The 15351-nt window shown below is 46.0% G+C and overlaps 1 protein-coding gene across 6 annotated transcripts in view; it reads right to left on the reverse strand.

Moving 5' to 3' along the window:
- TTC7B (tetratricopeptide repeat domain 7B) overlaps positions 1-15351 on the reverse strand; it is a gene marked incomplete at its 3' end in the record, with an annotated part of 261869 nt that overhangs the window by 38401 nt on the left and 208117 nt on the right. For 2 of the 6 annotated variants that reach the window (XM_082242790.1, XM_082242787.1), the window contains exon 19: positions 12755-12817. The exons of the other annotated variants lie outside the window; for them this stretch is intronic. In XM_082242790.1, the coding sequence (XP_082098916.1) occupies positions 12755-12817 (63 nt within the window). The remainder of the gene's footprint in view (positions 1-12754; positions 12818-15351) is intronic. 6 annotated transcript variants of the gene reach the window in all.

The raw sequence follows: 15351 nt of genomic DNA on the forward strand, positions 1-15351 counted from the left end.
CTTGGCCGAACCCGAAATTAATGGTTTTTAAAAAATAAATATTTTTTTTTCCCTAAATATTTGACTTTTTAATATCATGAATTTAAATGAATATGAATTTATTGTTGGCCATTATAGGCGCCCTTTAAAGCATATTTGGTCAACACCTCCCCATTGAAAACACAGCAAGACTGTATAAAAATTACACCCGTGTTGCGTTTTTGATGCATTTTTGAGATGCGTAACCTATCAAAAACACACCATAAGCATGGTAAAATCGCGGGCGTTTTCGGCAGCTTTTTTTGCTTTCAGTACAACGCTGAAAACACTTTTTTCGGCAGTTGAAATTTTGGTGCATCACTACTGTCTACCATACTAAAGGTGATCACACTCAGCTAGATTTTTTAAGCGATGGGTGAGATGTAGCCAACATTCACCAGGATCAGACACAGAGCAGTCTGTGAAGTCTTGGAGGGCGTTAAGGTCCTGTTCACACGGGGCGATTAGTTGCAAGCCCTGTGCAGGGCCGTCTTTTACTGGCATAGGTATGCACAGGTGTTGAATGTATCCCCGTGCTGGCAGTCCGATGCTGTGCTCCAATGTGACATCTGTGCGGGTGCGCGGTCCCAGATATATCCTGGGTGAATCCCGGGGCTGGCATCTGCATGAATGTCATGGATGAATTTAGGTGGGGGTGGACGGGGGAAGCCATCCCTGCTGGGAGAACACTGGGGTTAATTTACTAAAACTGGAGGGTGCTAAATCTGGTGCTGCTGTGCATGGCAGCCAATCAGCTTCTAACGCCAGCTTGTTCAAATCAGCTTTGCCAAAAAAAAAGCTGCACCAGATTTAGCACTCAAGTTTTAGTGAATCCACCCCACAGTGATTATTGCTAGCGTAGGCTTATTGGCATTTGTTTGCACAGTTGGTGAATTGGCGCAGGGACGCACTGGATACCTTCGCTGCCATTATGCTATTTGCTGGGTGTCCAGTGCGTTCCTATACCTTTAAGTAGGGGTGGGCTCCCTCCAGGCATACCTGTCCTTAAAGCGGAGTTCCTCCCAAAAGTGGAAGTTCATTTGCCAGTTTTTTGACAGGTACCCTTCCCCAATTGCGGGAGACAGCACTGTGGTGCCATCCCTCAGAAGTTCCGTCCCCTTTCTCCTTCCCCGCCACTAAGCCAATGAGAATGCGCAGCGTGCTTCGCGAATACGCGGTAGGGAACCGGCTTTGAAGTCGAAAGGCTTCATTGCTAGTTTCCCGTAGAGTGAATGGTGGCGGCAGCCGATCCGAAAATCGGCTGGGGTGCTGACATCGCCAGCTCCCTGGACAGGTAAGTGTCTATGTATTTAAAGTGAGCAGCTACAGTATTTGTAGCTGCTAACTTCATTTTTTTTCCCACTGCTGGAACACCGCTTTAATTTATCTTATATGTGTGCTCCAGAGTTAGAACTACAGTAAACAAGGGTGTCGTGACTTAGCAGCTGCAGCCTACGTATGTACTGTATTTGCAAATGTGTGCAAACGAAACCCCCTTGCTGTTGGACATGCACCACCCTTCCATGTGCTCCTTGCTGCAAAACTGGATTTTTGACTTACCGTAAAATCCTTTTCTCTGAAGTTCATTGACAGACGCAGCTCCATATTCTTCTTGACCATTGGGTTATGCTGCCCCCTACAGGAGTAGGACACTAGGCAGGAAAAAGCTTTACCATGCCTATGGGGAAGTCCCTGCAGGCATACACCCACACACTCTGCTATAGCCCTCAGTTTTGTTGCAAGCAGTATTTAGTAGAAAACAACCCAATCCCACTTACAATTAGAGGGGCAGGTGCTGCGTCTGTCAATGAACTTGAGAGAAAAGGATTTTACGGTAAGTGAAAAATCCAGTTTTCGCTATTGTTCATTGACAGACGCAGCCCCATATTCTTCTTGACCATTGGGACGTCCCAAAGCAGTATTTGCATGAGGGGTGGGAAAAACAATGCAAAGAAAAAACAAAATTTCCCAAAGGCTAAACGTAGCCAACCAGGTAACATGGAGCTCAACCAGGAACATCTGGAGCTCACCTAGAAAAAACATAGACCCTCAAAGAGAAACTTTTCTCTTTTAGACAGCAGCCTGCAAAACCTTGCGGCCAAAAGAGGCATCCTCGGATGTCCATCGGGGCTCTGTCGTAGCGAGGCCTAGTGCTGGATTATAACCTGCTCACACTCTCGCTGGCCAGGCTGGGAGACCTTAAAGATCTAGAATATCCAGTCCGAAACCCAGCCGGCTGTTGCTTGTATTTCTCTCAGGAACACTAACTAAAAAAAATAAAGTCTTACAAAAAGGTTCCCAAAAAAAAAAAAAAACAGCTAAGACTGAAGTTCTCAGCAGGGAATTAGGTCCTACTCCTAAACTAGGCAGAATAAACTGAGGGAAAGTGTGTGGGTGTATGCCGGCAGGGACTATCCCATAGGCGTGCTAAAGCTTTTTCCTGCCTACTGTCCTACTCCTGTAGGGGGGGCAGCATAACCCAATGGTCAAGAAGAATATGGAGCTGCGTCTGTCAATGAACGATAGAGAAAGGCTAGCTATAGGTTGGGCTGGTTGCCATTTGTTTATAACAACCACTAGCAAAAATCGCATGTAAAATCCGAAAGGGTGTACTCAAGTTGATCGATCGATAAATTGGGTACATTCAGCATGCCCATACATGGTTTGAATCTCAGCTGGATCCTGCTGAAACGGCTAAGATTCGAACCGTCAATGGCTGGCTTGATTCTACCTTGCTGGTTAATGAGGTGAGGGAGGCGCAAACACCTAGTGCATTACCCGTGAACACCTTTTGTAATGTTTTAAAAAGGATACCCATCTGTACCTATCTTGCCATTCATAGTTGGTCAATACTTCCAACATATGGCCTGAGTCACGGATATAGGAGGGCAACTGTACTACCATATCCTGAAGGAAGAGATCAATACAATTCCCCATATTGCAGGTAAGGCTATTGATGCCTGCTATTATAGGCCTACCCGGAGGATTCGATAAATCCTTGTGTACTTTGGGAATATGGTAGAAGTGTGGTGTAACTGGTAAGGGTCTTAACAGAAAACTTCTTTCTTGTTTGTTGAGAATCTTGGCTTCCACTGCACGGTCTAGGATCTTCTTAAAGACTAATTTGTATAAGTCTATCGGATCTCCTGAGAGTCTCTCGTATGTTTCAGAATCACTCTACCATATATTGTTCCCTGTCCTGTACAACCAGTCCACCACCCTTATCAGCCTGCCTGATTATTATATCACAACTATTTTTTAAACTCCTTAGGGCCTCCTGATCTCCTGGAGGCATGGCTACAGAGTGGTCTTCCCTGGCTTTCTGGCATAGATTACCGAAATCCGAGTAGACCATCTCAAAAAGTGGAGATATATCTCCCTTTAGCCCAACGAGGGTGAAAAATCGACCTGGGTTTGAATGAAGTATGCAGGATTTGTCCTGCATGTACCTGACGTAATCCTTCAAGTTCTAACATGAAATCCTGATCTCCTAACCCCCCTTCCACCCAAAGGTCCTCTAATGCAGTGGTCCTCAACTCCGGTCCTCAGGGCCCACTAACAGGCCAGATTTTAAGTATTACCTTGGGGAGATGCAGACAAGAATACTGCAATCACTGAGCAGCAAATTATATCACCTGGGATGTATTTCAGTTATCTTGCAAACCTGGCCTGTTAGTGGGCCCTGAGGGCCAGGGTTGAGGACCACTGCTCTAATGCACGTAGACCTTCATCCTCCTGTGCTTTGCTCACTAGTTCTTTCAGCTCCAGAGGCTCATCATTTGGTCCGCTTTTCTTGCTCTCTTAGCAAAGTTTCTTTTTAATGTTAAGTTACGTTTGAATTTATTCAAATCCACAAAAAGTTCAGAGATTTGGGGACGCAGGGGGAGCAAAGTTCAGACCTTTACGTAACAGTGCGAGTTCTGATTCATATATATTTGGGCCTGCTGTAAGACCAGCTCTGAGGAAGGGAGCTTGACTCGCGAAATGCATTAGCGGTCCTATTCACAAGGACATGTTCCTTTCCACTTGTGGTGGATTCTTGATATGCGATTTTATTCTTCATGTCTGAGTATGTCTTTGGCATTTTATTAAAACATTTTTAAGGTGTACACGGGTAATGCACTAGGTGTTTGTGCCTCCTTTTTTATTTTGTGTGCCTATGTCTGGAGTTCCCTACCTGAGGAGAGCGGCACGCCTGTCATCCCCATTGGAGTGAGCGCTTGGGTGAATTGGTTGTTTTAATGAGGTGAGGACCTGTCTATATGCACATGTGAGCCACAGAGCCGTTGGTATAAAAGTACCTTTGGGGACCTCAGAGAGAGCACTGTGCTCACAGGATTCGCAGCACAGACAGTAATTGCAGGATTTCCAGTAATCTGCCCCACTCATTCAGAATAGGAATTACATCCAGAATGAAAATGCATCAACCTTCCAAAATTTAAGGACTAAAATGTGAACTATTTTCTCCTTATAGATATATTTTTTTTGCAATACATAAAGCATACAATGGCCCAATAACCTGGAGGACAGATACCTGTCCAATGTATACGGTTATCAGGCAGAAATATTGAGGACCCCAACAGCTGACAGCGCCCTCCACCACCTGACAGCGCATGGAATCGGGTGCCCTAGCGCTATAATTCTGCTCAGAGGGTCATGCAGAGACTTGTAGTTCACAACTGCCTGGGATGATATAATCGGTGATCGGTTTTTCATTGCCGATACTTTCGCCATTGCATATCGGGATCAGCCGAAATTTCCGTACATTTAAACTATTTTTTATTTTTTTTACTTGACAGGCACTATTGTGGAGGGAACTGGGGGTCTAAACCCTTCCTCTGCACTTAAAAGCATTCAAAAATGCCAATTTTGGCTGTTTTGAATGCTATCATATTTTTTAATCTGGCGCCAGACAGTACCCCGGAAGTTTTGACATGACATCACTTTCGGATTTTTGCATGGAGACCCGATCAGAGCCGAATGCGGCTTTGATCGGGTCTTCGGCGGCCATGCAGGCTGGTTGCCCGGGTCTCCCGGTGGGACGAGCCGCGGAAGGTGGCGGGAGGCGTCCTTCCGCTCCTTGTAATGACAGCCGAGCGTCTTCTCAGCCGCATCGGTTGTCATTACGACAGCCGACCGTCGGCTATGGACGCCGGTACCGGGGTGATGCCTCTAGCTGCAGGCATCACTCCAGTACAGCACTTTCCTGAAATATCGGCAATATCGGTAACCTCCGTGGCCGATTCCAATATATTGGGGAAAGTACATATCGGCCCTCGATATATCGGCTTTGCCGATAATCGGTCGATCCCTAATATAAATCGGTTTTTACAAACCACTGCCTGCTGGATGCCCATGCAAAAAATATGGGACAGCAGAGCATGCTGAGACTTGTAGTTCCATCCAAGGTTGGTTGCAGACTGGCTGCCTATGAAGCTCCATTGTAGGATCAAATCAGAACTTTTATGCATTTCCTCTATACCATGGTGAGTCAGTAAATCCAGCTGTGCGAGTACATGACATTTTCTCGTTCTGAATGATAGATGACATCCTGCAATGCAAAAAAACAAAAACCAAACAAAACAAAAAGAAACAAACAAGCAAAAAACAAAAAAAGACCTATCGAGGTCCTCTAGCTGTTGCAAAAGCTAAACTCCCAGCATGCCACAGGGCACAGGGGTTCTAAAACGAACAAAGCAATACCGGCTGCCTACATCTAATACAGACGTCACTACAGCAAATCTGATCCAAAATCTGGCGGGATTTATCACACAACAACAGGACATTTTACTCATGGAAGGAGAGGCACGGCACACAGCAGGGAGAAGAGCGGCAAACACATGCTGGAGGTCTGCAAGCAAAAAAAACACACCAGACCTCCCATGCACATCACGGCATCCACAATGGGTCACACGGGCGCTTTTACAATCAGCGCTCACTACTGCATGCGGCTAAATTTGGAAGCTATCCACCATGTTTCTGGGATGGGAGGACAGCAATCGTCATTTATATCTGAATAAAGCTTATAAGTGGGGAGGCACACCAGGCATGTTAGTGAGCACCCCATGTGTAAAAAAAACTGCCAGTGTGAGCTTACCCGCTTGTGTACTCTGCTGACTGCATCCTTCCCAGAACACTCTGCAATGGCCACACCAAGTTATTGTTCAATAAAGAGACAGTACGCATTTCTGCCCAGACTACACTTTCTTACATCGGATTTAACTACTTCATTACCAGACACTTTCCCTCCTTCCTGCCCAGGCCAATTAAAAGATTTAATTGTTGTCAAACTTTGAATGACAATTACTCCATCATGCGACACTGTACTGCTCTGGGGAAGTGATCAGGATTTGTTTTTACACTGTAATTGCTTATTACAGTGATAATCACTGAAATAAGCAATCTGTAAGCCTGTCTAAATGTTTCATTCATGAAACCTTGTTTACTATTGTGACACTGTGATTGGTCACAGTTATCACATGGTACAGGGCTGCTATGATTGGCCTTGGTACCATGTGATTGCTGTGATCAATTACAGAGCGCACACAGTAGTAAACAATGACAGCACTGCTTACTACTGTAACAGCCGTGATTGGTTACAGTGATCACACGGTACAGGGCTGCGGTGATTGGCCCTGGTACCATGGGATTGCTGTGATCAATCACAGAGCGCTCACAGTAGTAAACAATGACAGTGCTGCTTACTACTGTAACAGACGTGATTGGTTACAGTGATCACATGGTACAGAGATGCTATGATTGGCCTTGGTACCATGTGATTGCTGTGATCAATCACAGAGCGCTCACAGTAGTAAACAATGACAGCACTGCTTACTACTGTAACAGCCGTGATTGGTTACAGTGATCACATGGTATAGGGCTGCTGTGATTGGCCCTGGTACCATGTGATTGCTGTGATCAATCACAGAGCGCTCCCATCAATAAACAATGACAGCAGCACTGCTTACTACTGTAACATCCGTGATTGGTCACAGCAATCACGTGGTACCAGGGCTGCGCACAGTAGCCTGGTACAACTATCTGTGTTCCGCTACCGCTTATCGTGCCGCTACGTGGCCCGCCATGACATGCACGTGGTGCAGAAGCAGGACGACATCATATGACATCCACCTCAGATAAAAGAGCTCCTGCACGCCCATATTATTACAATAGGACGGGAGGGAAGTGGTTAAAGTGGAACTGAACACAAAAAAGGAAAATTTTTATGTTATAGGGAAAATTTGGAAATATTTTTTGTGCCTTAGAAATACCCTGAAAAAATGTACCTAGAAGTCTTCCTGAAATGTAGCAATGCATTTCCTGGTATGGGCATGTGCCTAGGCATTTCTGCTTTGTAGCTTCATATCTGTATATCGGCAGTGTGAATTCCAAGGCACTGCGGCCTCTGCTAAGTCTCAGGAGACATGGTGAGGTCACTGCTCTGCTGCTCTCCTTACTGGAGGCTCTGACATAAGGTAGCAAAGCCCTGTTTCTACCAAGATGGTCGCCTCCATGCAGAGACATAACAAGGCATGCTACGTAATGGGAAGAGACCAGCTGCAGGGAGACCGCAGGCAGTACTGGTAAAGAGTCATTTTTTACTTTTTTGGGTACAGCTTCCAGGGTTCAGGCACCCTCTGAAGATGGCCATAAATGACTCTGGCACTCTCTGAAGATGGCCATGAATGACTCTGGCACCCTCTGAAGATGGCCATAAATGACTCTAGGACACTCTGAAGATGGCCATGAATGACTCTGGCACCCTCTGAAGATGGCCATGAATGACTCTGGCACCCTCTGAAGATGGCCATGAATGACTCTGGCACCCTCTGAAGATGGCCATGAATGACTCTGGCACCCTCTGAAGATGGCCATGAATGACTCTGGCACCCTCTGAAGATGGCCATGAATGACTCTGGCAACCTCTGAAGATGGCCATAAATGACTCTGGCAACTTCTGAAGATGGCCATAAATGACTCTGGCAACCTCTGAAGATGGCCATAAATGACTCTGGCACCCTCTGAAGATGGCCAGAAATGACTCTGGCACCCTCTGAAGATGGCCATAAATGACTCTAGCACCCTCTGAAGATGGCCAGAAATGACTCTGGCAACCTCTGAAGATGGCCAGAAATGACTCTGGCAACCTCTGAAGATGGCCAGAAATGACTCTGGCACCCTCTGAAGATGGCCATAAATGACTCTGGCACCCTCTGAAGATGGCCATAAATGACTCTGGCACCCTCTGAAGATGGCCAGAAATGACTCTGGCAACCTCTGAAGATGGCCAGAAATGACTCTGGCAACCTCTGAAGATGGCCAGAAATGACTCTGGCACCCTCTGAAGATGGCCAGAAATGACTCTGGCACTCTCTGAAGATGGCCATGAATGACTCTGGCACCCTCTGAAGATGGCCATAAATGACTCTAGGACACTCTGAAGATGGCCATAAATGACTCTGGCACTCTCTGAAGATGGCCATAAATGACTCTGGCACCCTCTGAAGATGGCCATAAATGACTCTGGCACCCTCTGAAGATGGCCATGAATGACTCTGGCACCCTCTGAAGATGGCCATGAATGACTCTGGCACCCTCTGAAGATGGCCATGAATGACTCTGGCACCCTCTGAAGATGGCCATGAATGACTCTGGCACCCTCTGAAGATGGCCATGAATGACTCTGGCACCCTCTGAAGATGGCCATGAATGACTCTGGCACCCTCTGAAGATGGCCATGAATGACTCTGGCACCCTCTGAAGATGGCCATAAATGACTCTGGCACCCTCTGAAGATGGCCATGAATGACTCTGGCACTCTCTGAAGATGGCCATGAATGACTCTAACACCCTCTGAAGATGGCCATGAATGACTCTAACACCCTCTGAAGATGGCCATGAATGACTCTGGCACCCTCTGAAGATGGCCATGAATGACTCTGGCAACCTCTGAAGATGGCCAGAAATGACTCTGGCAACTTCTGAAGATGGCCATAAATGACTCTGGCACTCTCTGAAGATGGCCATAAATGACTCTGGCAACCTCTGAAGATGGCCATAAATGACTCTGGCACCCTTTGAAGATGGCCATAAATGACTCTGGCACCCTTTGAAGATGGCCATAAATGACACTGGCAACCTCTGAAGATGGCCAGAAATGACTCTGGCAACCTCTGAAGATGGCCAGAAATGACTCTGGCAACCTCTGAAGATGGCCATAAATGAGTCTGGCACTCTCTGAAGATGGCCATAAATGACTCTGGCACCCTCTGAAGATGGCCATTAATGACTCTGGCACCCTCTGAAGATCGCCATAAATGACTCTGGCACTCTCTGAAGATGGCCATAGATGACTCTGGCACCCTCTGAAGATGGCCATAAATGACTCTGGCACCCTCTGAAGATGGCCATAGATGACTCTGGCACTCTCTGAAGATGGCCATAAATGACTCTGGCACTCTCTGAAGATGGCCATAAATGACTCTGGCACCCTCTGAAGATGGCCATGAATGACTCTGGCACCCTCTGAAGATGGCCATGAATGACTCTGGCACCCTCTGAAGATGGCCATAAATGACTCTGGCACTCTCTGAAGATGGCCATGAATGACTCTGGCACCCTCTGAAGATGGCCATAAATGACTCTGGCACTCTCTGAAGATGGCCATAAATGACTCTGGCACCCTCTGAAGATGGCCATGAATGACTCTGGCACTCTCTGAAGATGGCCATGAATGACTCTGGCACCCTCTGAAGATGGCCATGAATGACTCTGGCACTCTCTGAAGATGGCCATGAATGACTCTGGCACCCTCTGAAGATGGCCATGAATGACTCTGGCACCCTCTGAAGATGGCCATGAATGACTCTGGCAACCTCTGAAGATGGCCAGAAATGACTCTGGCAACTTCTGAAGATGGCCATAAATGACTCTGGCAACCTCTGAAGATGGCCATAAATGACTCTGGCACCCTTTGAAGATGGCCATAAATGACTCTGGCACCCTTTGAAGATGGCCATAAATGACACTGGCAACCTCTGAAGATGGCCATAAATGACACTGGCAACCTCTGAAGATGGCCATAAATGACTCTGGCAACCTCTGAAGATGGCCAGAAATGACTCTGGCAACCTCTGAAGATGGCCATAAATGACTCTGGCACTCTCTGAAGATGGCCATAAATGACTCTGGCACCCTCTGAAGATGGCCATTAATGACTCTGGCACCCTCTGAAGATGGCCATAAATGACTCTGGCACTCTCTGAAGATGGCCATAGATGACTCTGGCAACCTCTGAAGATGGCCATAAATGACTCTGAACTGAACAGATTCCTCTATCTACAAAAGCCAGGTGGATGAGGAAATCCTCCCTGCTGCCCTATTTTACTCAGGTATTCTTCTGCTGTCAGAATACAGTGTTGCACTTGAATAACTGCAGGTGCTGTTCAAACAAAAATTTAACAGCAGTCCCATTTGAAAGGAGTCAAACATTAGATCGACTCCTCTCGATTGGGAATGGCCATAGATGGGTGGAAATTTGGCCAGCCCCTGCTAAACCAGCCGAGTTTTGATCCATCTGCATCCAGCTTATAACACTAAAGTCAAGACATCCCAATCAAGTCTTTACCGCCAGCCATTGTGCTTTATGGTGAGTTATCCTCAAACTTTACCAAAAGCCATCACGTATATTATGATGGGGTATTCACAAACTTTATAGACAGCTGTCATGCGTTTTATTATGGAGTTTTCTTAAATGTTATCAACAGCCATCATGAATGGTGAGGTATTCTCAAGCTCTACTGAAAGCTCTCATGTATTTTATGGTGAGGTTATTCTCAAACTTTACTGAACGCTATTTACTAATGTTAGCAGCATAAGGACTAAAAATAGTCAATGTTGATTGAGAGAGTGAAGCTCCACTTTAAGTATTTGGGACTCCTGCTATGAGAAGGTGCTATGGCCTGTTAGATGTTCAAGATAAAAATACGGGGGAATATTGCTACAGGAGTCAATACAACATCCCTACTGGTGACCACCCAGAACTGTACTATAGGCTTTTGGGTGGAGTTAGCCTTTTAAGGAGAAGTTTGGAAAACCAAAAACTTGAGTGATTTGTAAAGTGAAAGGCTATTTATAATTAGGGATGAGCTCAGGTGGGTTCAGACAGAATTACAAACCCACCTGAGCTATCTCACTGGAAAGCTGTCAAAGCCAATAGCCAATCATAGGCAGCGGAGTTATTCTTTGCCCACACTCGAACATATGCAAGAGGCATGTACAGGTGCATTCCATAAAATTAGAATATCATCAAAAAGTTAATTTATTTCAGTAACTCAAAAAGTGAAACTCATTTTATATAGATGTGTTACACACAGAGTGATATATTTCAAGCATTTCTTTCTTTTAATTTTAATGATTATGGCTTACAGCTAATGACACCCCAAAATTCAGTATCTCAGAAAAGTAGATTACATAAGACAAATAAAAAAAAAATAATTTTTAATACAGAAATGTTGGCTTAGTGAAAAGTCTGTCCATGTACAGTATAGAATGCAGTCAATACTTGGTCAGGGTTCCTTTTGCATGAATTACTGCATCAATGCGGCGTGGCATGGAGGTGATCAGCCTGTGGCACTGCTGAGGTGGTATGGAAGCCCAGGTTGCTTTGATAGCGGCCTTCAGCTCGTCTGCATTGTTGGGTCTGGTGTCTCTCATCTTCATCTTGACAATACCCAACAGATTCTCTATGGGGTTTAGGTCAGGCCAGTTTGCTTCAAAGCAACCTGGGCTTCCATAACACCTCAGCAGTTCCACAGGCTGATCGCCTCCATGTCACACTGCTTTGATGCAGTAATTCATGCAAAAGGAGCCCCGACCAAATATTGAGTGCATCCTATACTGTACATGGACAGACTTTTCACTAAGCCAACATTTCTGTATTAAAAATTATTTTTTTATTGGTCTTATGTAATATTCTAATTTTCTCAGATACTGAATTTTGGGGTGTCATTTGCTGTAAGCCATAATCATCAAAATGAAAAGAAAGAAATGCTTGAAATCCATCACTCTGTGTGTAACACATCTATATAAAATATATGAGTTTCACTTTTTGAATTACTGAAATAAATTAACTTTTTGACGATATTCTAAATTTTGAGATGCACCTGTATAGGGGTGGCTGGGGGTGGGGAATGCCTCTGCCGCCTAGGACTGTCAGCTTTGACTTCCTGCTCAGGACAGCTCTCCTGGTCGAACCTGCCTGAGAACATTCTTGTTCATCATCCTGGCCCCAAAATGTTTTGGCTCTGTGGCTTCTATACATCAGGAAGCCATTACAGGCAATGCATCATACCACACCTTGAGTTCTCCTGTTCAGAATGATTTACTTGGCAACTGGAAAAATGTGAACAATGTGACAGAAGACACAACATTAACACTAAGTGATAATCTCCTAAAATCGCAGTGTCGCAACGCTTCCAGAAAATGAATACTGTCTCTTTAATAATTAAAGGGCAAGTACAAGTAAAGAATGGCCTCCAAATTACCATGCGCAGTCAGCAGCATCTTTTAATTCCTGAGCTGCCAGGAAGAGTTTAAACTACACAACCCCAACATCACCCCCCCCCCCCCCCTGCAGTTAATAAAGGCAAACAGTGGTGATTTTTATGGCACGCCATGTGGCCGAAGTGTGAGGAATTCCAAAGGCGAAGCCTCAGATTGCAGCCAGGTTACTTACAAACAGAAAACATGGAGTCAAAACCATGAGAGAAGGGCAAGTCTGGAGAGCGGCCTTCAAACGCTGGGTACAAAAATCACAAACGAAAACAAAATGCACAAGCGTCACTGCAAATAAAACACAAGTGCCACCCACAAAACGTAACAAACCCTTTCTGAGAATCTGCAAACTCGGGGACCAATCTGTCAGAATGCAAAACATCTGCGTGCGTGAGCGCCTTCATGGCGGCTGCATTTCCCAGACATGTAGTGACGTCACCACCCAGGAAATCGTATCACACTCCCAATTAATTTAGGCCGGATCGATATTCATTTTCGATCCGTCTATGGGCAGGCTGGTTATACTGAAGTTGACCCATTGATCAACTTCTATACAACCAGCCAGGCGGAGTTTTTTTTTTCCAGTCAAATCACTGCCAGCGGCAATAGCTGCCAGCAGTGATCATTGTAGTCTGCCAGTGGGGAAGTCTCCTCGCCACCAGAACACAATAGCGCTGCAGGAGGGATTTCCCCATCAACACTGTGTTGCATTGTTAATTTAGTCGCCAAAAATATTTTGGTGATAGTTTTTGTCAGCTGCATGCTTTTAGAGCCGGTTCACACTGGGGCGACTTGTCAGACGACCTGGTCGCCTGACAAGTCGCCTGCCATAGATTAGCACAGGACCCGTTCTAATAGGAGCGACACAAGTTGCTCCGACTTAGAAAAAGTGTCCTGTACTACTTTGGGGCGACCTGGAGCGACCTGCATTGACTTCAATGATATGAAGTCCGTGCATGCCGCTCCGAGGTCGCGGTGCGCTTCACAGGTCGCCCGGCAAAGTCGTGTCGCGCCTATGTGAACCGGCTCTTAGTGGCAAAAATTAATCGAATATAAAATTCGGTGTCAATTTAGATGACGAAAACAAAAATATAAATTTTAGTCAAAAGACTAAAACTAAATCGAAATTTGACGTTCAAATTAACACTGCTGTGTTGAATGGGGGGAATTGATACATTTTCTTTCCTTCAACCAGTGGTTGATAAAAAGAAAATCGCATAAGATATGGCCTAATATTCACCCGAGTTGTTTTTCTAAGCATCACATGTCTGACGAAGGGGTCCTGCGTGACCCCGAAAAGTCGCACTTATCCTGATGTGATCCTTTGCAATAAAAATTTTTTTGGGACTGCTTTGCAAGATCCATGGTGTGCTGGCGAACATGTATCTGTGATAGATCCAGTATCCAGCTGGTGATCGCTGCAACACCCATAACAGATGTGCCTCTGATAAAGGAAAAGGAATTGGCAGCACTCCAGGTTGAGTCAAAATCCAGATTTATTGACTGGACATCCAAGTATGACAATCGTGACAAGGTAGAAGCGTTTCACACACTGACTGTGTGCTTAAAGCAGAGTTCCGGGCACAAAAACAATATTTTTTTTTTGTGCCCCTCCGCTAGGTAGACCTCACCTGAAAAGGAATTGGATAGTTATTTTTTTTTTTTTTTTGTTTACTTACCTTGTAATTGAAGATCGAAGATACTCACCTCAGAATATTTCCTCCCTCGGAGCCGCGGCTCACTCCGTCACTTCCTGTCTCGCTATGATTCCTGGGAGCTGAACGTCATAGCTCCCAGGAATCAATGCGACGGCACCGGCCCCGCTCGTCATTTCCGGGCGACGCCGCATTCCCCTGCTAAACAGCTTCTGGGCATGCCCAGAAGCTGTGGAGGAATGCGGCGCCGCACCGGAAGTGACGAGAGGGGCCGGTGCAGGCGCATTCTGGGACAAGAAGACGCGGAAGACGACACAGAAGAGGACCGCGCCGGCTTCAGCTGCCCACAAGAGAGATGGAAACGCCGTGGAAGAAATTTTATAAGTGAGTATTTCTTCTAAAAGGTAAGTGCGAACCGGGACAGATCAGAGGCTAGCCATTGTGGAATGTGCTAGCCCTGACTGTCCCGGGGGTATGTTTAGTAAAAAATGACTTCTGTGCCCGGAACTCCGCTTTAATCATTACCTCATTAAGTAATGATTAAGCACACAGTCAGTGTGTGAAACGCGTCTACCTTGTCACGATTGTCATATTTAGATGTCCAGTCAATAAATCTGGATTTTGACTCAACCTGGAGTGCTGCCAATTCCTTTTCCTTTATCAAGTTTTCACGGAGGCGAGCCGGGGCATGCACCGGTGCGAGTCATCAGGCAATTACACCACCTTGAGCAGGGAGTTCTTGTCTCTTCAATTACAGATGTGCCTATACCTAGGAAGGTGTGCGACAGGAATATGAACTATTTTTTTTCTAACCAACACTAAAACGTGGGTGGACAGATCACTTCTGAATGATTTTTTTAACCACTTTACAATCGCCCGCCGCAGTTACACTGCGGCAGGCAGCCGCTCCTGGGCGTATTGCTGTAGCTATACGTCAGGTCACGCGCAGGCAGCTAGGGGGTGAGTGCACACCGCCGGCGGCGCGCTCCCGCTTGTCAGCGGGGAAGCCGATGCGTGGGAAAAGCAGGGAACGACGTACCCATACGTCACTTTGCCCAGGAGAGGCTGACTGCCGTACTATATAGTCGTGCGGCAGTCGGTTAAGAAACTCCTACGGCAGGCC

This window comes from Pelophylax lessonae, assembly GCF_965119305.1.
Source record: "Pelophylax lessonae genome assembly, chromosome: 13".
Taxonomy (NCBI): Eukaryota; Metazoa; Chordata; class Amphibia; order Anura; family Ranidae; genus Pelophylax; species Pelophylax lessonae.